Genomic DNA, 20,708 nt, shown 5'->3' with positions numbered 1-20,708 from the left:
TAGGGTGGGGTGCTCTAGGGTAGGGTGGGGGGCTCTAGAGTAGGGTGGGGTGCTCTAGGGTAGGGTGGGGGCCTCTAGGGGGGCTCTAGGGTAGGGTGGGGGGCTCTAGGGGGGGCTCTAGGGAAGGGTGGGGTGCTCTAGGGTAGGGTGGGGGGCGCTCTAGGGTAGGGTGGGGGGCTCTAGGGTAGGGTGGGGGGCTCTAGGGTAGGGTGGGGGGCTCTAGGGTGGGGTGGGGGACACTAGGGTGGGGTGGGGTGCTCTAGGGTAGGGTGGGGTGCTCTAGGGTAGGGTGGGGGGCTCTAGGGTAGGGTGGGGGACACTAGGGTGGGGTGGGGTGCTCTAGGGTAGGGTGGGGTGCTCTAGGGTAGCGTGGGGTGATCTAGGGTAGGGTGGGGGGGGCTCTAGGGTAGGGTGGGGGGCTCTAGGGTAGGGTGGGGGCTCTAGAGTAGGGTGGGGTGCTCTAGGGTAGGGTGGGGGGCTCTAGGGTAGGGTGGGGGCTCTAGAGTAGGGTGGTGTGCTCTAGGGTAGGGTGGGGGGCTCTAGGGGGGCTCTAGAGTAGGGTGGGGTGCTCTAGAGTAGGGTGGGGGCTCTAGAGTAGGGTGGGGGCTCCTGCATTCGGTCACATTGTTGGACTCTTCAGAGTGGTAGCGGTGGTGTTGCTAGGGGTGTTGCTACGGGGGTCCAGCCTCAGTTTGATTGGTCGTTTTGGCATCAGGAAACCCTGGTTGTCAATCTCCAAAGGGATCTATAGAGAATAACAGACCATGTTAAAACAGGTGGTGACCATGTTAAAACAGGTGCTGACCATGCAGGTGCTGACCATGTTAAACAGGTGGTGACCATGTTAAACTGGTGATGACCATGTAAAAACAGGTGGTGACCATGCAGGTGCTGACCATGTTAAACAGGTGGTGACCATGTTAAACAGGTGGTGACCATGTAAAAACAGGTGGTGACCATGTAAAAACAGGTGGTGACCATGTAAAAACAGGTGGTGACCATGTTAAAACAGGTGGTGACCATGTAAAAACAGGTGGTGACCATGTTAAACAGGTGGTGACCATGTTAAAACAGGTGGTGACCATGCAGGTGCTGACCATGTTAAACAGGTGGTGACCATGTTAAACAGGTGGTGACCATGTTAAACAGGTGGTGACCATGTTAAAACAGGTGGTGACCATGTTAAACAGGTGGTGACCATGTAAAAACAGGTGGTGACCATGTAAAAACAGGTGGTGACCATGTTAAACAGGTGGTGACCATGTTAAACAGGTGGTGACCATGTTAAAACAGGTGGTGACCATGTTAAACAGGTGGTGACCATGTAAAAACAGGTGGTGACCATGTAAAAACAGGTGGTGACCATGTAAAAACAGGTGGTGACCATGTTAAAACAGATGGTGACCATGTTAAAACAGGTGGTGACCATGTTAAAACAGGTGGTGACCATGTAAAAACAGGTGGTGACCATGTAAAAACAGGTGGTGACCATGTTAAAACAGGTGGTGACCATGTTAAAACAGGTGGTGACCATGTTAAAACAGGTGGTGACCATGTTAAACAGGTGGTGACCATGTTAAAACAGGTGGTGACCATGTTAAAACAGGTGGTGACCATGTTAAAACAGGTGGTGACCATGTTAAAACAGGTGCTGACCATGCAGGTGCTGACCATGTTAAACAGGTGGTGACCATGTTAAACTGGTGGTGACCATGTAAAAACAGGTGGTGACCATGCAGGTGCTGACCATGTTAAACAGGTGGTGACCATGTTAAACAGGTGGTGACCATGTTAAACAGGTGGTGACCATGTTAAAACAGGTGGTGACCATGTTAAAACAGGTGGTGACCATGTAAAAACAGGTGGTGACCATGTTAAAACAGGTGGTGACCATGTTAAAACAGGTGGTGACCATGTTAAAACAGGTGGTGACCATGTTAAAACAGGTGCTGACCATGCAGGTGCTGACCATGTTAAACAGGTGGTGACCATGTTAAACTGGTGGTGACCATGTAAAAACAGGTGGTGACCATGCAGGTGCTGACCATGTTAAACAGGTGGTGACCATGTTAAACAGGTGGTGACCATGTTAAACAGGTGGTGACCATGTTAAAACAGGTGGTGACCATGTTAAAACAGGTGGTGACCATGTAAAAACAGGTGGTGACCATGTAAAAACAGGTGGTGACCATGTAAAAACAGGTGGTGACCATGTTAAAACAGATGGTGACCATGTTAAAACAGGTGGTGACCATGTTAAAACAGGTGGTGACCATGTAAAAACAGGTGGTGACCATGTAAAAACAGGTGGTGACCATGTTAAAACAGGTGGTGACCATGTTAAAACAGGTGGTGACCATGTTAAACAGGTGGTGACCATGTTAAAACAGGTGGTGACCATGTTAAAACAGGTGGTGACCATGTTAAAACAGGTGGTGACCATGTTAAAACAGGTGCTGACCATGCAGGTGCTGACCATGTTAAACAGGTGGTGACCATGTTAAACTGGTGGTGACCATGTAAAAACAGGTGGTGACCATGCAGGTGCTGACCATGTTAAACAGGTGGTGACCATGTTAAACAGGTGGTGACCATGTTAAACAGGTGGTGACCATGTTAAAACAGGTGGTGACCATGTTAAAACAGGTGGTGACCATGTTAAAACAGGTGGTGACCATGTTAAACAGGTGGTGACCATGTTAAAACAGGTGGTGACCATGTTAAAACAGGTGGTGACCATGTTAAAACAGGTGGTGACCATGTTAAAACAGGTGGTGACCATGTTAAAACAGGTGGTAACCATGCTAAAACAGGTGGTGACCATGTTAAAACAGGTGCTGACCATGTTAAAACAGGTGGTGACCATGTTAAACAGGTGGTGACCATGTTAAAACACGTGGTGACCATAATAAAACACGTGGTGACCATGTTAAAACAGGTGGTGACCATGCTAAAACAGGTGCTGACCATGTTAAAACAGGTGGTGACCATGCTGAAACAGAAACTGATGTTTGATGGTGTCATATTCTGTCTGCTCAGGTGAGCGTCTCACCTCGGTCTCGTCGCAGACGGAGAAAGTGAAACTCTGGAGGATCTCGACCATGGCCAGTTTGATCATGATCAGGGCGAAGCGCATCCCGATACAGTTCCTGGGCCCCGCCCCAAACGGCATGTACGTGTTCGGATCAATAGGCTCCTTGTTCTCCTTACTGAACCTGGACAGGGGGAGGGCAGACACATTACACATTGTATTGTAGTTGATTTGTGGTTGTGATATTGTTGTACTGTGGTTGTATTAAGGTTGTGTTATGGTTGTATTGTGGTTACGGTGCGGTCCAGTACCTCTCTGGTTTGAACTCCTCAGGGTCAGACCAGATCTCTGGGTCACGGTGGAGGGTCCACGTGGGAACCAGGACAACGCAGTCTTTGGGGATGACGATGCCGTTGATCTCCACCGTCTTCTTGGCGACCCTCTCCAGTCGCGGGGCGATGGGGTACAGTCTCAGAGACTCGTTCAACACACAGTCCAAATAGTCCATCTGCATCAGAGCTTCGTACTGGATTGGAGCCTGCACCGTGGTTACATACACATCAGTAACTCATCCCATCTGACACCGGGGTTACACACACATCAGTACCTCAACACATCTGGCACCCACACAGGATCTATCTTCATCAGGGGGTGCGTCACCTGAGTGGGTTGATTCACTGTTGTGGTTACATACACATCAGTACCTCACCCCATCTGACACCGGGGTTACATACACATCAGTACCTCACCTCATCTGACACCGGGGTTACACACACATCAGTACCTCACCTCATCTGACACCGGGGTTACACACACATCAGTACCTCACCCCATCTGACACCGGGGTTAAACACACATCAGTACCTCACCTCATCTGACACCGGGGTTACACACACATCAGTACCTCACCCCATCTGACACCGGGGTTAAACACACATCAGTACCTCACCTCATCTGACACCGGGGTTACACACACATCAGTACCTCACCCCATCTGACACCGGGGTTAAACACACATCAGTACCTCACCTCATCTGACACCGGGGTTACACACACATCAGTACCTCACCCCATCTGACACCGGGGTTACATACACATCAGTACCTCACCCCATCTGACACCGGGGTTAAACACACATCAGTACCTCACCTCATCTGACACCGGGGTTACACACACATCAGTACCTCACCCCATCTGACACCGGGGTTACACACACATCAGTACCTCACCCCATCTGACACCGGGGTTACACACACATCAGTACCTCACCCCATCTGACACCGTGGTTACATACACATCAGTACCTCACCCCATCTGACACCGGGGTTACACACACATCAGCACCTCACCCCATCTGACACCGGGGTTACATACACATCAGTACCTCACCCCATCTGACACCGGGGTTACACACACATCAGTACCTCACCCCATCTGACACCGGGGTTACACACACATCAGTACCTCACCCCATCTGACACCGGGGATACACACACATCAGTACCTCACCCCATCTGACACCGGGTTACAACACATCAGTACCTCACCCCATCTGACACCGGGGTTACACACACATCAGTACCTCAACACATCTGTTGGAGAACACAGTATCTATTTCCTCCTGCAGTTTGGTCATGTTGTGGGGTTACCTTGTTGGGGAACACAGTATCTATCTCCTCCTGCAGTTTGGTCATGGTGTGGGGATTACCTTGTTGGGGAACACAGTATCTATCTCCTCCTGCAGTTTGGTCATGGTGTGGGGATTACCTTTTTGGGGAACACAGTATCTATCTCCTCCTGCAGTTTGGTCATGGTGTGGGGATTACCTTGTTGGGGAACACAGTATCTATCTCTTCCTGCAGTTTGGTCATGGTGTGGGGATTGGTTGCCAGGTTATAGGCCAGGAAACTCATAGTACTGCTGCTGGTCTCGTAGCCACCGAAGATGAACATGATGGCCTGAGACAAGATCTCATGATCAGTCAGTCCTGTGGAGAGAGAGGAGAGGAGAGGAGGGAATAGGAGAGAGAATATGTTTGTAACAAGTGTGTGTTTGTAACAGCAGTTTACAGGTGTGTGTTTGTAACAGCAGTTTCAGGTGTGTGTTTGTAACAGCAGTTTACAGGTGTGTGTTTGTAACAAGTGTGTGTTTGTAACAGCAGTTTCCAGGTGTGTGTTTGTAACAGCAGTTTACAGGTGTGTGTTTGTAACAAGTGTGTGTTTGTAACAGCAGTTTCCAGGTGTGTGTTTGTAACAAGTGTGTGTTTGTAACAGCAGTTTACAGGTGTGTGTTTGTAACAGCAGTTTCCAGGTGTGTGTTTGTAACAGCAGTTTACAGGTATGTGTTTGTAACAGTAGTTTCCAGGTGTGTGTTTGTAACAGCAGTTTACAGGTGTGTGTTTGTAACAGCAGTTTACAGGTGTGTGTTTGTAACAGCAGTTTACAGGTGTGTATTTGTAACAGTAGTTTCCAGGTGTGTGTTTGTAACAGCAGTTTCCAGGTGTGTGTTTGTAACAGTAGTTTACAGGTGTGTGTTTGTAACAGTAGTTTACAGGTGTGTATTTGTAACAGTTTACAGGTGGGTGTTTGTAACAGCAGTGTTTGTAACAGCAGTTTCCAGGTGTGTGTTTGTAACAGTAGTTTACAGGTGTGTGTTTGTAACAGCAGTTTACAGGTGTGCGTTTGTAACAGTAGTTTACAGGTGTGTTTGTAACAGTAGTTTACAGGTGTGTATTTGTAACAGTAGTTTCCAGGTGTGTGTTTGTAACAGCAGTTTCCAGGTGTGTGTTTGTAACAGCAGTTTCCAGGTGTGTGTTTGTAACAGCAGTTTCCAGGTGTGTGTTTGTAATAGTTTACAGGTGTGTGTTTGTAATAGTTTAAAGGTGTGTGTTTGTAACAGCAGTTTCCAGGTGTGTGTTTGTAACAGCAGTTTACAGGTGTGTGTTTGTAACAGCAGTTTACAGGTGTGTGTTTGTAATAGTTTACAGGTGTGTGTTTGTAACAGCAGTTTCCAGGTGTGTGTTTGTAACAGCAGTTTCCAGGTGTGTGTTTGTAACAGCAGTTTCCAGGTGTGTGTTTGTAACAGCAGTTTCCAGGTGTGTGTTTGTAACAGTAGTTTACAGGTGTGTGTTTGTAACAGTAGTTTACAGGTGTGTGTTTGTAACAGCAGTTTCCAGGTGTGTATTTGTAATAGTTTACAGGTGTGTGTTTGTAACAGCAGTTTACAGGTGTGTGTTTGTAACAGCAGTTTCCAGGTGTGTGTTTGTAACAGCAGTTTCCAGGTGTGTGTTTGTAACAGCAGTTTCCAGGTGTGTGTTTGTAACAGCAGTTTCCAGGTGTGTGTTTGTAACAGCAGTTTATAGGTGTGTGTTTGTAATAGTTTACAGGTGTGTGTTTGTAATAGTTTACAGGTGTTTGTTTGTAACAGCAGTTTCCAGGTGTGTGTTTGTAACAGTAGTTTCCAGGTATGTGTTTGTAACAGCAGTTTCCAGGTGTGTGTATGTAACAGTAGTTTACAGGTGTGTGTTTGTAATAGTTTCCAGGTGTGTGTTTGTAACAGCAGTTTCCAGGTGTGTGTTTGTAACAGCAGTTTCCAGGTGTGTGTTTGTAACAGTAGTTTACAGGTGTGTGTTTGTAACAGCAGTTTACAGGTGTGTGTTTGTAACAGTAGTTTCCAGGTGTGTGTTTGTAACAGTAGTTTACAGGTGTGTGTTTGTAACAGCAGTTTCCAGGTGTGTGTTTGTAACAGTAGTTTACAGGTGTGTGTTTGTAACAGTAGTTTACAGGTGTGTATTTGTAACAGTTTACAGGTGGGTGTTTGTAACAGCAGTGTTTGTAACAGCAGTTTCCAGGTGTGTGTTTGTAACAGTAGTTTCCAGGTGTGTGTTTTTAACAGCAGTTTCCAGGTGTGTGTTTGTAACAGCAGTTTCCAGGTGTGTGTTTGTAACAGCAGTTTCCAGGTGTGTGTTTGTAACAGGTGTGTGTTTGTAACAGCAGTTTACAGGTGTGTGTTTGTAACAGTAGTTTACAGGTGTGTGTTTGTAACAGCAGTTTCCAGGTGTGTGTTTGTAACAGCAGTTTACAGGTGTGTGTTTGTAATAGTTTACAGGTGTGTGTTTGTAATAGTTTACAGGTGTTTGTTTGTAACAGCAGTTTCCAGGTGTGTGTTTGTAACAGTAGTTTCCAGGTGTGTGTTTGTAACAGCAGTTTCCAGGTGTGTATTTGTAACAGTAGTTTACAGGTGTGTGTTTGTAATAGTTTACAGGTGTGTGTTTGTAACAGCAGTTTCCAGGTGTGTGTTTGTAACAGTAGTTTACAGGTGTGTGTTAGTAACAGCAGTTTCCAGGTGTGTGTTTTTAACAGCAGTTTCCAGGTGTGTGTTTGTAACAGCAGTTTACAGGTGTGTGTTTGTAACAGCAGTTTACAGGTGTGTGTTTGTAACAGCAGTTTACAGGTGTGTATTTGTAACAGTAGTTTCCAGGTGTGTGTTTGTAACAGTAGTTTACAGGTGTGTATTTGTAACAGTTTACAGGTGGGTGTTTGTAACAGCAGTGTTTGTAACAGCAGTTTCCAGGTGTGTGTTTGTAACAGTAGTTTACAGGTGTGTGTTTGTAACAGCAGTTTACAGGTGTGCGTTTGTAACACTAGTTTACAGGTGTGTTTGTAACAGTAGTTTACAGGTGTGTATTTGTAACAGTAGTTTCCAGGTGTGTGTTTGTAACAGCAGTTTCCAGGTGTGTGTTTGTAACAGCAGTTTCCAGGTGTGTGTTTGTAACAGCAGTTTCCAGGTGTGTGTTTGTAATAGTTTACAGGTGTGTGTTTGTAATAGTTTACAGGTGTGTGTTTGTAACAGCAGTTTCCAGGTGTGTGTTTGTAACAGCAGTTTACAGGTGTGTGTTTGTAACAGCAGTTTACAGGTGTGTGTTTGTAATAGTTTACAGGTGTGTGTTTGTAACAGCAGTTTACAGGTGTGTGTTTGTAACAGCAGTTTCCAGGTGTGTGTTTGTAACAGCAGTTTCCAGGTGTGTGTTTGTAACAGCAGTTTCCAGGTGTGTGTTTGTAACAGTAGTTTACAGGTGTGTGTTTGTAACAGTAGTTTACAGGTGTGTGTTTGTAACAGCAGTTTCCAGGTGTGTATTTGTAATAGTTTACAGGTGTGTGTTTGTAACAGCAGTTTACAGGTGTGTGTTTGTAACAGCAGTTTCCAGGTGTGTGTTTGTAACAGCAGTTTACAGGTGTGTGTTTGTAACAGCAGTTTCCAGGTGTGTGTTTGTAACAGCAGTTTCCAGGTGTGTGTTTGTAACAGCAGTTTACAGGTGTGTGTTTGTAACAGGTGTGTGTTTGTAACAGTAGTTTACAGGTGTGTGTTTGTAACAGCAGTTTCCAGGTGTGTGTTTGTAACAGCAGTTTATAGGTGTGTGTTTGTAATAGTTTACAGGTGTGTGTTTGTAATAGTTTACAGGTGTTTGCTTGTAACAGCAGTTTCCAGGTGTGTGTTTGTAACAGTAGTTTCCAGGTGTGTGTTTGTAACAGCAGTTTCCAGGTGTGTGTATGTAACAGTAGTTTACAGGTGTGTGTTTGTAATAGTTTCCAGGTGTGTGTTTGTAACAGCAGTTTCCAGGTGTGTGTTTGTAACAGCAGTTTCCAGGTGTGTGTTTGTAACAGTAGTTTACAGGTGTGTGTTTGTAACAGCAGTTTCCAGGTGTGTGTTTGTAACAGCAGTTTACAGGTGTGTGTTTGTAACAGCAGTTTCCAGGTGTGTGTTTGTAACAGGTGTGTGTTTGTAACAGCAGTTTACAGGTGTGTGTTTGTAACAGTAGTTTACAGGTGTGTGTTTGTAACAGCAGTTTCAGGTGTGTGTTTGTAACAGCAGTTTACAGGTGTGTGTTTGTAATAGTTTACAGGTGTGTGTTTGTAATAGTTTACAGGTGTTTGTTTGTAACAGCAGTTTCAGGTGTGTGTTTGTAACAGTAGTTTCCAGGTGTGTGTTTGTAACAGCAGTTTCCAGGTGTGTATTTGTAACAGTAGTTTACAGGTGTGTGTTTGTAATAGTTTACAGGTGTGTGTTTGTAACAGCAGTTTCCAGGTGTGTGTTTGTAACAGTAGTTTACAGGTGTGTGTTAGTAACAGCAGTTTCCAGGTGTGTGTTTTTAACAGCAGTTTCCAGGTGTGTGTTTGTAACAGCAGTTTACAGGTGTGTGTTTGTAACAGCAGTTTACAGGTGTGTGTTTGTAACAGCAGTTTACAGGTGTGTATTTGTAACAGTAGTTTCCAGGTGTGTGTTTGTAACAGTAGTTTACAGGTGTGTATTTGTAACAGTTTACAGGTGGGTGTTTGTAACAGCAGTGTTTGTAACAGCAGTTTCCAGGTGTGTGTTTGTAACAGTAGTTTACAGGTGTGTGTTTGTAACAGCAGTTTACAGGTGTGCGTTTGTAACACTAGTTTACAGGTGTGTTTGTAACAGTAGTTTACAGGTGTGTATTTGTAACAGTAGTTTCCAGGTGTGTGTTTGTAACAGCAGTTTCCAGGTGTGTGTTTGTAACAGCAGTTTCCAGGTGTGTGTTTGTAACAGCAGTTTCCAGGTGTGTGTTTGTAATAGTTTACAGGTGTGTGTTTGTAATAGTTTACAGGTGTGTGTTTGTAACAGCAGTTTCCAGGTGTGTGTTTGTAACAGCAGTTTACAGGTGTGTGTTTGTAACAGCAGTTTACAGGTGTGTGTTTGTAATAGTTTACAGGTGTGTGTTTGTAACAGCAGTTTACAGGTGTGTGTTTGTAACAGCAGTTTCCAGGTGTGTGTTTGTAACAGCAGTTTCCAGGTGTGTGTTTGTAACAGCAGTTTCCAGGTGTGTGTTTGTAACAGTAGTTTACAGGTGTGTGTTTGTAACAGTAGTTTACAGGTGTGTGTTTGTAACAGCAGTTTCCAGGTGTGTGTTTGTAATAGTTTACAGGTGTGTGTTTGTAACAGCAGTTTACAGGTGTGTTTTGTAACAGCAGTTTCCAGGTGTGTGTTTGTAACAGCAGTTTACAGGTGTGTGTTTGTAACAGCAGTTTCCAGGTGTGTGTTTGTAACAGCAGTTTACAGGTGTGTGTTTGTAACAGCAGTTTACAGGTGTGTGTTTGTAACAGGTGTGTGTTTGTAACAGTAGTTTACAGGTGTGTGTTTGTAACAGCAGTTTCCAGGTGTGTGTTTGTAACAGCAGTTTATAGGTGTGTGTTTGTAATAGTTTACAGGTGTGTGTTTGTAATAGTTTACAGGTGTTTGCTTGTAACAGCAGTTTCCAGGTGTGTGTTTGTAACAGTAGTTTCCAGGTGTGTGTTTGTAACAGCAGTTTCCAGGTGTGTGTATGTAACAGTAGTTTACAGGTGTGTGTTTGTAATAGTTTCCAGGTGTGTGTTTGTAACAGCAGTTTCCAGGTGTGTGTTTGTAACAGCAGTTTCCAGGTGTGTGTTTGTAACAGTAGTTTACAGGTGTGTGTTTGTAACAGCAGTTTCCAGGTGTGTGTTTGTAACAGTAGTTTACAGGTGTGTGTTTGTAACAGTAGTTTACAGGTGTGTATTTGTAACAGTTTACAGGTAGGTGTTTGTAACAGCAGTGTTTGTAACAGCAGTTTCCAGGTGTGTGTTTGTAACAGCAGTTTCAGGTGTGTGTTTGTAACAGCAGTTTATAGGTGTGTGTTTTGTAACAGGTGTGTTTGTAACAGTAGTTTACAGGTGTGTGTTTGTAACAGCAGTTTCCAGGTGTGTGTTTGTAACAGCAGTTTATAGGTGTGTGTTTGTAATAGTTTACAGGTGTGTGTTTGTAATAGTTTACAGGTGTTTGTTTGTAACAGCAGTTTCCAGGTGTGTGTTTGTAACAGTAGTTTCCAGGTGTGTGTTTGTAACAGCAGTTTCCAGGTGTGTGTATGTAACAGTAGTTTACAGGTGTGTGTTTGTAATAGTTTCCAGGTGTGTGTTTGTAACAGCAGTTTCCAGGTGTGTGTTTGTAACAGCAGTTTCCAGGTGTGTGTTTGTAACAGTAGTTTACAGGTGTGTGTTTGTAACAGCAGTTTCCAGGTGTGTGTTTGTAACAGTAGTTTACAGGTGTGTGTTTGTAACAGTAGTTTACAGGTGTGTATTTGTAACAGTTTACAGGTGGGTGTTTGTAACAGCAGTGTTTGTAACAGCAGTTTCCAGGTGTGTGTTTGTAACAGTAGTTTCCAGGTGTGTGTTTTTAACAGCAGTTTCCAGGTGTGTGTTTGTAACAGCAGTTTACAGGTGTGTGTTTGTAACAGCAGTTTCCAGGTGTGTGTTTGTAACAGGTGTGTGTTTGTAACAGCAGTTTCCAGGTGTGTGTTTGTAACAGCAGTTTCCAGGTGTGTGTTTGTAACAGCAGTTTCCAGGTGTGTGTTTGTAACAGCAGTTTCCAGGTGTGTGTTTGTAACAGCAGTTTCCAGGTGTGTGTTTGTAACAGCAGTTTACAGGTGTGTGTTTGTAACAGCAGTTTCCAGGTGTGTGTTTGTAACAGCAGTTTCCAGGTGTGTGTTTGTAACAGTAGTTTCCAGGTGTGTGTTTGTAACAGTAGTTTCCAGGTGTGTGTTTGTAATAGTTTACAGGTGTGTGTTTGTAACAGCAGTTTACAGGTGTGTGTTTGTAACAGCAGTTTACAGGTGTGTGTTTGTAACAGCAGTTTACAGGTGTGTGTTTGTAACAGCAGTTTCCAGGTGTGTGTTTGTAACAGCAGTTTCCAGGTGTGTGTTTGTAACAGCAGTTTCCAGGTGTGTGTTTGTAACAGTAGTTTACAGGTGTGTGTTTGTAACAGTAGTTTACAGGTGTGTGTTTGTAACAGTAGTTTACAAGTGTGTGTTTGTAATAGTTTACAGGTGTGTGTTTGTAACAGCAGTTTACAAGTGTGTGTTTGTAAAAGCAGTTTCCAGGTGTGTGTTTGTAACAGAAGTTTCCAGGTGTGTGTTTGTAACATGTGTGTCTTTGTAACAGCAGTTTACAGGTGTGTGTTTGTAACAGCAGTTTACAGGTGTGTGTTTGTAACAGCAGTTTACAGGTGTGTGTTTGTAACAGTAGTTTCCAGGTGTGTGTTTGTAACAGCAGTTTCCAGGTATGTGTTTGTAACAGCAGTTTCCAGGTGTGTGTTTGTAACAGTAGTTTACAGGTGTGTGTTTGTAATAGTTTACAGGTGTGTGTTTGTAATAGTTTACAGGTGTGTGTTTGTAACAGCAGTTTCCATGTGTGTGTTTGTAACAGCAGTTTCCAGGTGTGTGTTTGTAACAGTAGTTTACAGGTGTGTGTTTGTAACAGTAGTTTCCAGGTGTGTGTTTGTAACAGCAGTTTCCAGGTGTGTGTTTGTAACTGCAGTTTCCAGGTGTGTGTTTGTAACAGTAGTTTACAGGTGTGTGTTTGTAACAGTAGTTTACAGGTTTGTGTTTGTAACAGTAGTTTCCACGTGTGTGTTTGTAACAACAGTTTACAGGTGTGTGTTTGTAACAGTAGTTTAAAGGTGTGTGTTTGTAACAGCAGTTTCCAGGTGTGTGTTTGTAATAGTTTACAGGTGTGTGTTTGTAACAGCAGTTTGCAGGTGTGTGTTTGTAACAGCAGTTTCCAGGTGTGTGTTTGTAACAGCGGTTTACAGGTGTGTGTTTGTAACAGCAGTTTACAGGTGTGTGTTTGTAACAGTAGTTTACAGGTGTGTGTTTGTAACAGTAGTGTACAGGTGTGTGTTTGTAACAGTAGTTTACAGGTATGTGTTTGTAACAGTAGTTTACAGGTGTGTGTTTGTAACAGTAGTTTCCAGGTGTGTGTTTGTAACAGCAGTTTCCAGGTGTGTGTTTGTAACAGCAGTTTCCAGGTGTGTGTTTGTAACAGCAGTTTCCAGGTGTGTGTTTGTAACAGCAGTTTCCAGGTGTGTGTTTGTAACAGCAGTTTCCAGGTGTGTGTTTGTAACAGCAGTTTCCAGGTGTGTGTTTGTAACAGCAGTTTCCAGGTGTGTGTATGTAACAGTAGTTTACAGGTGTGTGTTTGTAATAGTTTCCAGGTGTGTGTTTGTAACAGCAGTTTCCAGGTGTGTGTTTGTAACAGTACTTTACACGTGTGTGTTTGTAATAGTTTACAGGTGTGTGTTTGTAACAGTAGTTTAGAGGTGTGTGTTTGTAACAGCAGTTTCCAGGTGTGTGTTTGTAATAGTTTACAGGTGTGTGTTTGTAACAGTAGTTTACAGGTGTGTGTTTGTAACAGCAGTTTACAGGTGTGTGTTTGTAACAGCAGTTTCCAGGTGTGTGTTTGTAACAGTAGTTTACAGGTGTGTGTTTGTAACAGCAGTTTCCAGGTGTGTGTTTTAACAGCAGTTTCCAGGTGTGTGTTTGTAACAGCCGTTTACAGGTGTGTGTTTGTAACAGCAGTTTCCAGGTGTGTGTTTGTAACAGCAGTTTCCAGGTGTGTGTTTGTAACAGCAGTTTCCTGGTGTGTGTTTGTAACAGCAGTTTCCAGGTGTGTGTTTGTAACAGCAGTTTACAGGTGTGTGTTTGTAACAGCAGTTTCCAGGTGTGTGTTTGTAACAGCAGTTTCCAGGTGTGTGTTTGTAACAGCAGTTTACAGGTGTGTGTTTGTAACAGCAGTTTACAGGTGTGTGTTTGTAACAGCAGTTTACAGGTGTGTGTTTGTAACAGCAGTTTCCAGGTGTGTGTTTGTAACAGCAGTTTCAGGTGTGTGTTTGTAACAGCAGTTTCCAGGTGTGTGTTTGTAACAGCAGTTTCCAGGTGTGTGTTTGTAACAGTAGGTTACAGGTGTGTGTTTGTAACAGTAGTTTACAGGTGTGTGTTTGTAACAGTAGTTTACAAGTGTGTGTTTGTAACAGTAGTTTACAGGTGTGTGTTTGTAACAGCAGTTTACAAGTGTGTGTTTGTAAAAGCAGTTTCCAGGTGTGTGTTTGTAACAGCAGTTTACAGGTGTGTGTTTGTAACAGGTGTGTGTTTGTAACAGCAGTTTACAGGTGTGTGTTTGTAACAGCAGTTTACAGGTGTGTGTTTGTAACAGTAGTTTCCAGGTGTGTGTTTGTAACAGCAGTTTCCAGGTGTGTGTTTGTAACAGCAGTTTCCAGGTGTGTGTTTGTAACAGTAGTTTACAGGTGTATGTTTGTAATAGTTTACAGGTGTGTGTTTGTAATAGTTTACAGGTGTGTGTTTGTAACAGCAGTTTCCAGGTGTGTGTTTGTAACAGCAGTTTCCAGGTGTGTGTTTGTAACAGTAGTTTACTGGTGTGTGTTTGTAACAGTAGTTTCCAGGTGTGTGTTTGTAACAGCAGTTTCCAGGTGTGTGTTTGTAACAGCAGTTTCCACGTGTGTGTTTGTAATAGTTTACAGGTGTGTGTTTGTAACAGTAGTTTAAAGGTGTGTGTTAACAGCAGTTTCAGGTGTGTGTTTGTAACAGTAGTTTACAGGTGTGTGTTTGTAACAGTAGTTTCCAGGTGTGTGTTTGTAACAGCAGTTTCCAGGTGTGTGTTTGTAACAGCAGTTTCCAGGTGTGTGTTTGTAACAGCAATTTACAGGTGTGTGTTTATAACAGCAGTTTCCAGGTGTGTGTTTGTAACTGCAGTTTCCAGGTGTGTGTTTGTAACAGTAGTTTACAGGTGTGTGTTTGTAACAGTAGTTTCCACGTGTGTGTTTGTAACAGCAGTTTCCAGGTGTGTGTTTGTAACAGCAGTTTCCAGGTGTGTGTTTGTAACAGCAGTTTCCAGGTGTGTGTTTGTAACAGTGGTTTACAGGTGTGTGTTTGTAACAGCAGTTTACAGGTGTGTGTTTGTAACAGTAGTTTACAGGTGTGTGTTTGTAACAGTAGTGTACAGGTGTGTGTTTGTAACAGTAGTTTACAGGTATGTGTTTGTAACAGTAGTTTACAGGTGTGTGTTTGTAACAGCAGTTTCCAGGTGTGTGTTTGTAACAGTGGTTTACAGGTGTGTGTTTGTAACAGCAGTTTACAGGTGTGTGTTTGTAACAGTAGTTTACAGGTGTGTGTTTGTAACAGTAGTGTACAGGTGTGTGTTTGTAACAGTAGTTTACAGGTATGTGTTTGTAACAGTAGTTTACAGGTGTGTGTTTGTAACAGTCGTTTCCAGGTGTGTGTTTGTAACAGTAGTTTCCAGGTGTGTGTTTGTAACAGTAGTTTCCAGGTGTGTGTTTGTAACAGCAGTTTCCAGGTGTGTGTTTGTAACAGCAGTTTCCAGGTGTGTGTTTGTAACAGTAGTTTCCAGGTGTGTGTTTGTAATAGTTTACAGGTGTGTGTTTGTAATAGTTTACAGGTGTGTGTTTGTAACAGTAGTTTACAGGTGTGTGTTTGTAACAGTAGTTTACAGGTGTGTGTTTGTAACAGTAGTTTACAGGTGTGTGTTTGTAACAGTAGTTTCCAGGTGTGTGTTTGTAACAGCAGTTTCCAGGTGTGTGTTTGTAACAGTAGTTTACAGGTGTATGTTTGTAATAGTTTACAGGTGTGTGTTTGTAATAGTTTACAGGTGTGTGTTTGTAACAGCAGTTTCCAGGTGTGTGTTTGTAACAGCAGTTTCCAGGTGTGTGTTTGTAACAGTAGTTTCCAGGTGTGTGTTTGTAACAGTAGTTTCCAGGTGTGTGTTTGTAACAGTAGTTTACAGGTGTGTGTTTGTAACAATAGTTAACAGGTGTTTGTTCGCCAGGTACCTTTAGTCTGTTCCCCTCCTGTCTTTGTGTCGTTGCCTTTCTGAGAGTCGATCATCAGCTGTAAGAAATCCACCCGACTCTGGAAGCAGAAAGACATGAGGTCAAATCCGGTCCAATCACATCCAACACAAACAGATTCCACAGGATCTGGTCCAATCACAACCATCACCAACATATTCTTATGGATCTGGTCCAATCACAACCATCACCAACATATTCTTATGGATCTGGTCCAATCACAACCAACACAATCAGATTCTAATGGATCTGGTCCAATCACAACCAACACAAGCAGATTCTAATGGATCTGGTCCAATCACAACCAACACAAGCAGATTCTAATGGATCTGGTCCAATCACAACCAACACAATCAGATTCTAATGGATCTGGTCCAATCACAACCAACACAATCAGATTCTAATGGATCTGGTCCAATCACAACCAACACAAGCAGATTCTAATGGATCTGGTCCAATCACAACCAACACAATCAGATTCTAATGGATCTGGTCCAATCACAACCAACACAATCAGATTCTAATGGATCTGGTCCAATCACAACCAACACAATCAGATTCTAATGGATCTGGTCCAATCACAACCAACACAATCAGATTCTAATGGATCTGGTCCAATCACAACCAACACAATCAGATTCTAATGGATCTGGTCCAATCACAACCAACACAATCAGATTCTAATGGATCTGGTCCAATCACAACCAGATTCTAATGGATCTGGTCCAATCACAACCAACACAATCAGATTCTAATGGATCTGGTCCAATCACAACCAACACAATCAGATTCTAATGGATCTGGTCCAATCACAACCAACACAATCAGATTCTAATGGATCTGGTCCAATCACAACCAACACAATCAGATTCTAATGGATCTGGTCCAATCACAACCAACACAATCAGATTCTAATGGATCTGGTCCAATCACAACCAACACAATCAGATTCTAATGGATCTGATCCAATCACAACCAACACAATCAGATTCTAATGGATCTGGTCCAATCACAACCAACACAATCAGATTCTAATGGATCTGGTCCAATCACAACCAACACAATCAGATTCTAATGGATCTGGTCCAATCACAACCAACACAATCAGATTCTAATGGGATCTGGTCCAATCACAACTAACACAAACAGATTCTAACATGAATGAAGATATTTGGGTCCCAATAATAGTGTTTTTCAATTCCGACATGATATCGATTTGGACATTCCATATTGGTGGAGAATATTACAGTACAAATATAAAATGTACAGATAAAAATATCAACATAATCAAATATAAATATAAAACATGTTTACAGTTGAGTTCCCAGAGTCACGTCCAGATTTGATCTTCGCCAGCGAGGCGTAAAAGAAGTCCAACACTGCAGTCGGGAAGAAAGAAAACTTCATCTTCTCCAAGATCGGACCAGTGAAGGGAAACAACACTGGAGAAGGAGAGGAGGGGAGAGGAGGGGAGAGGAGATGAGGAGGGGAGGAGGAGGGGAGGAGGGGAGGACAGGAGAGTAGAGGAGGACAGGAGAGAAGAGGAGGAGGGGAGTGAAGAAGAGAGGAAGAGAGGAGGACGGGAGAGGATGGGAGAGGAAATTTTTATAAAAAGATACACATACATACGATTATAAAGAACAACTTTGTGTCTGTGTGTGTTTGTACGTATACAGTCTCACTGATTAGGAGGAACAGTGGGTTGAACAGGTTAAACTTGAACATCTTCTTGACGTTGGAGACAAAGGGGTCTGAAGGGTTGTTCAGAGAGTCAATGTCCACACTGAAAGCTGTGCTGGTGACCACGTCCATACTGTAGGGCCCAAAGAACCTGCAACACAACCACAATTACACAACTACTGATCACAATTACACAACTACGAACCACAACTATGGACCACAACTACTGACCACAACCACAAAACTACTGACCACACAACTTCCGACCACACAACTACAGACCACAAAACTACAGACAACACAACTACTGAAAACACAACTACTGACCACACAACCACTGACAACAACAAATGGCAACAACTGCTGACCACACAACTGCTGACCACACAACTAAAACAAATCAAATGTGTTTGTCACACAACTTGCCAGCTGCAACAGAGCCTGGACTCGAACCAGGATTTCTAGTGGCACAGCGAGCACTGCGGTGCTTTAGACCATTGCGCCACTCGGGAGGCTCCGGGTGACTGGAGTCTTTGACAATTTTGGGGCCTTCCTCTGACACCGCCGAGTACACACTGTTGAAGTCGGAAGTTTACATACACCTTAGCCAAATACATTTAAACTCAGTTTTCAACAATTCTTGACATTTAATCTGAGTAAAATTTCCCTGTCTTAGGTCAATTAGGATCACCACTTAATTTTAAGAATGTGAAATGTCAGGATAATAGTACAGATAATTATTTATTTCTGCTTTTATTTCATTCATCACATTCCCAGTGGGTCAGAAGTTTACATACACTCAATTAGTATTTGGTAGCATTACGTTTAAATTGTTTAACTTGGGTCAAACGTTTCGGGTAGCCTTCCAGAAGCTTCCCACAATAAGTTGGGTGAATTTTGGCCCATTCCTCCTGACAGAGCTGGTATAACTAAGTCCAGTTTTTAGGCCTCCTGACAGAGCTGGTATAACTAAGTCCAGTTTTTAGGCCTCCTGACAGAGCTGGTATAACTAAATCCAGTATTTAGGCCTCCTGACAGAGCTGGTATAACTAAGTCCAGTTTTTAGGCCTCCTGACAGCTGGTATAAGTAAGTCCAGTTTTTAGGCCTCCTGACAGAGCTGGTATAACTAAGTCCAGTTTTTAGGCCTCCTGGCAGAGCTGGTATAACTAAGTCCAGTTTTTAGGCCTCCTGACAGAGCTGGTATAACTAAGTCCAGTTTTTAGGCCTCCTGACAGACCTGGTATAACTAAGTCCAGTTTTTAGGCCTCCTGACAGAGCTGGTATAACTAAGTCCAGTTTTTAGGCCTCCTGACAGACCTGGTATAACTAAGTCCAGTTTTTAGGCCTCCTGACAGAGCTGGTATAACTGAGTCCATTATGTAGGCCTCCTGACAGAGCTGGTATAACTATGTCCAGTTTTTAGGCCTCCTGACAGAGCTGGTATAACTAAGTCCAGTTTTAGGCCTCCTGACAGAGCTGGTATAACTGAGTCCATTATGTAGGCCTCCTGACAGAGCTGGTATAACTATGTCCAGTTTTTAGGCCTCCTGACAGAGCTGGTATAACTAAGTCCAGTTTTTAGGCCTCTGACAGAGCTGGTATAACTAAGTCCAGTTTTTAGGCCTCCTGACAGAGCTGGTATAACTAAGTCCAGTTTTTAGGCCTCCTGACAGAGCTGGTATAACTAAGTCCAGTTTTTAGGCCTCCTGACAGAGCTGGTATAACTAAGTCCAGTTTTTAGGCCTCCTGACAGAGCTGGTATAACTAAGTCCAGTTTTCAGGCCTCCTGACAGAGCTGGTATAACTAAGTCCAGTTTTTTGGCCTCCTGACAGAGCTGGTATAACTAAGTCCAGTTTTTTGGCCTCCTGACAGAGCTGGTATAACTAAGTCCAGTTTTAGGCCTCCTGACAGAGCTGGTATAACTAAGTCCAGTTTTTAGGCCTCCTGACAGAGCTGGTATAACTAAGTCCAGTATTTAGGCCTCCTGACAGAGCTGGTATAACTAAGTCCCGTTTTTAGGCCTCCTGACAGAGCTGGTATAACTAAGTCCAGTTTTTAGGCCTCCTGACAGAGCTGGTATAACTAAGTCCAGTATTTAGGCCTCCTGACAGAGCTGGTATAACTAAGTCAGGTTTGTAGGCCTCCTTGCACACACTTTTTCTATATGATTGAGGTCAGGGCTTTGTGATGGCCGCTCCAATACCTTGACTTTGTTGTCCTTAAGCCATTTTGCCACAACTTTGGAAGTATGCTTGGGGTCAATGTCCGTTTGGAAGACCCATTTGCGACCAAGCTTTAACTTCCTGACTGATGTCTTGAGATGTTGCTTCAATATATCCACATAATTTTCGTGCCTCATGATGCCATCTATTTTGTGAAGTACACCAGTCCCTCCTGCAGCAAAGCACCCCCACAACATGATGCTGCCACCCACCGTGCTTCACGGTTGGGATGGTGTTCTCCGGCTTGCAAGCCTCCCCCTTTTCCTAACCGACTTGCCAAAACTATAGTTTGTTAACAAGAAATTTGTGGACTGGTTGAAAACGAGTTTTAATGACTCCTACATAAGTGTATGTAAACTTCCGACATCAACTGTAGGTCCTGGATGGCAGGAAGTTTGGCCCCAGTGCTGTACTGGTCTGTACACACTACCCTCAGTATGACATGCTGGTAATCTGTCCTGCCCTGCGGTTGCACATGTGACATGCTGGTAATCTGTCCTGCCCTGTGGTTGCACATGTGACATGCTGGTAATCTGTCCTGCCCTGCGGTTGCACATGTGACATGCTGGTAATCTGTCCTGCCCTGCGGTTGCACATGTGACATGCTGGTAATCTGTCCTGCCCTGCGGTTGCACATGTGACATGCTGGTAATCTGTCCTGCCCTGTGGTTGCACATGTGACATGCTGGTAATCTGTCCTGCCCTGCGGTTGCACATGTGACATGCTGGTAATCTGTCCTGCCCTGCGGTTGCACATGTGACATGCTGGTAATCTGTCCTGCCCTGCGGTTGCACATGTGACATGCTGGTAATCTGTCCTGCCCTGCGGTTGCACATGTGACATGCTGGTAATCTGTCCTGCCCTGCGGTTGCACATGTGACATGCTGGTAATCTGTCCTGCCCTGCGTTTGCACATGTGACATGCTGGTAATCTGTCCTGCCCTGTGGTTGCACATGTGACATGCTGGTAGATATTAGATCAAACGGATTTAAGTTAAAGTCACTTGGAGCTCCGCTCATGGCCTTATTTTTATACATTTTTATTTTACCTTTAATTAACTAGGCAAGTCAGTTAAGATTAC

General features: G+C 43.6%; 1 protein-coding gene across 1 annotated transcript in view; it reads right to left on the bottom strand.

The window, feature by feature from the left end:
* Window positions 1-601: 601 nt before the first annotated feature.
* Window positions 602-20,708, bottom strand: part of LOC124023293 (cytochrome P450 3A27-like) — a 39,159-nt gene continuing 19,052 nt past the window's right edge. The window contains exons 7-13 of the mRNA XM_046337798.1: window positions 17,404-17,552; window positions 17,036-17,163; window positions 15,704-15,782; window positions 4,858-5,018; window positions 3,343-3,569; window positions 3,053-3,215; window positions 602-745 (exon numbers count right to left, since the gene is read on the bottom strand). Coding sequence (XP_046193754.1) covers window positions 620-745; window positions 3,053-3,215; window positions 3,343-3,569; window positions 4,858-5,018; window positions 15,704-15,782; window positions 17,036-17,163; window positions 17,404-17,552 — 1,033 coding nt within the window. The 3' untranslated portion in view covers window positions 602-619. The remainder of the gene's footprint in view (window positions 746-3,052; window positions 3,216-3,342; window positions 3,570-4,857; window positions 5,019-15,703; window positions 15,783-17,035; window positions 17,164-17,403; window positions 17,553-20,708) is intronic.

The sequence above is a fragment of the Oncorhynchus gorbuscha genome, unplaced genomic scaffold (genome assembly GCF_021184085.1).
Source record: "Oncorhynchus gorbuscha isolate QuinsamMale2020 ecotype Even-year unplaced genomic scaffold, OgorEven_v1.0 Un_scaffold_1577, whole genome shotgun sequence".
NCBI lineage: Eukaryota > Metazoa > Chordata > Actinopteri > Salmoniformes > Salmonidae > Oncorhynchus > Oncorhynchus gorbuscha.
Note: the sequence above shows the minus strand (reverse complement) of the source record. Positions and strands in the feature narration are given on the sequence as shown.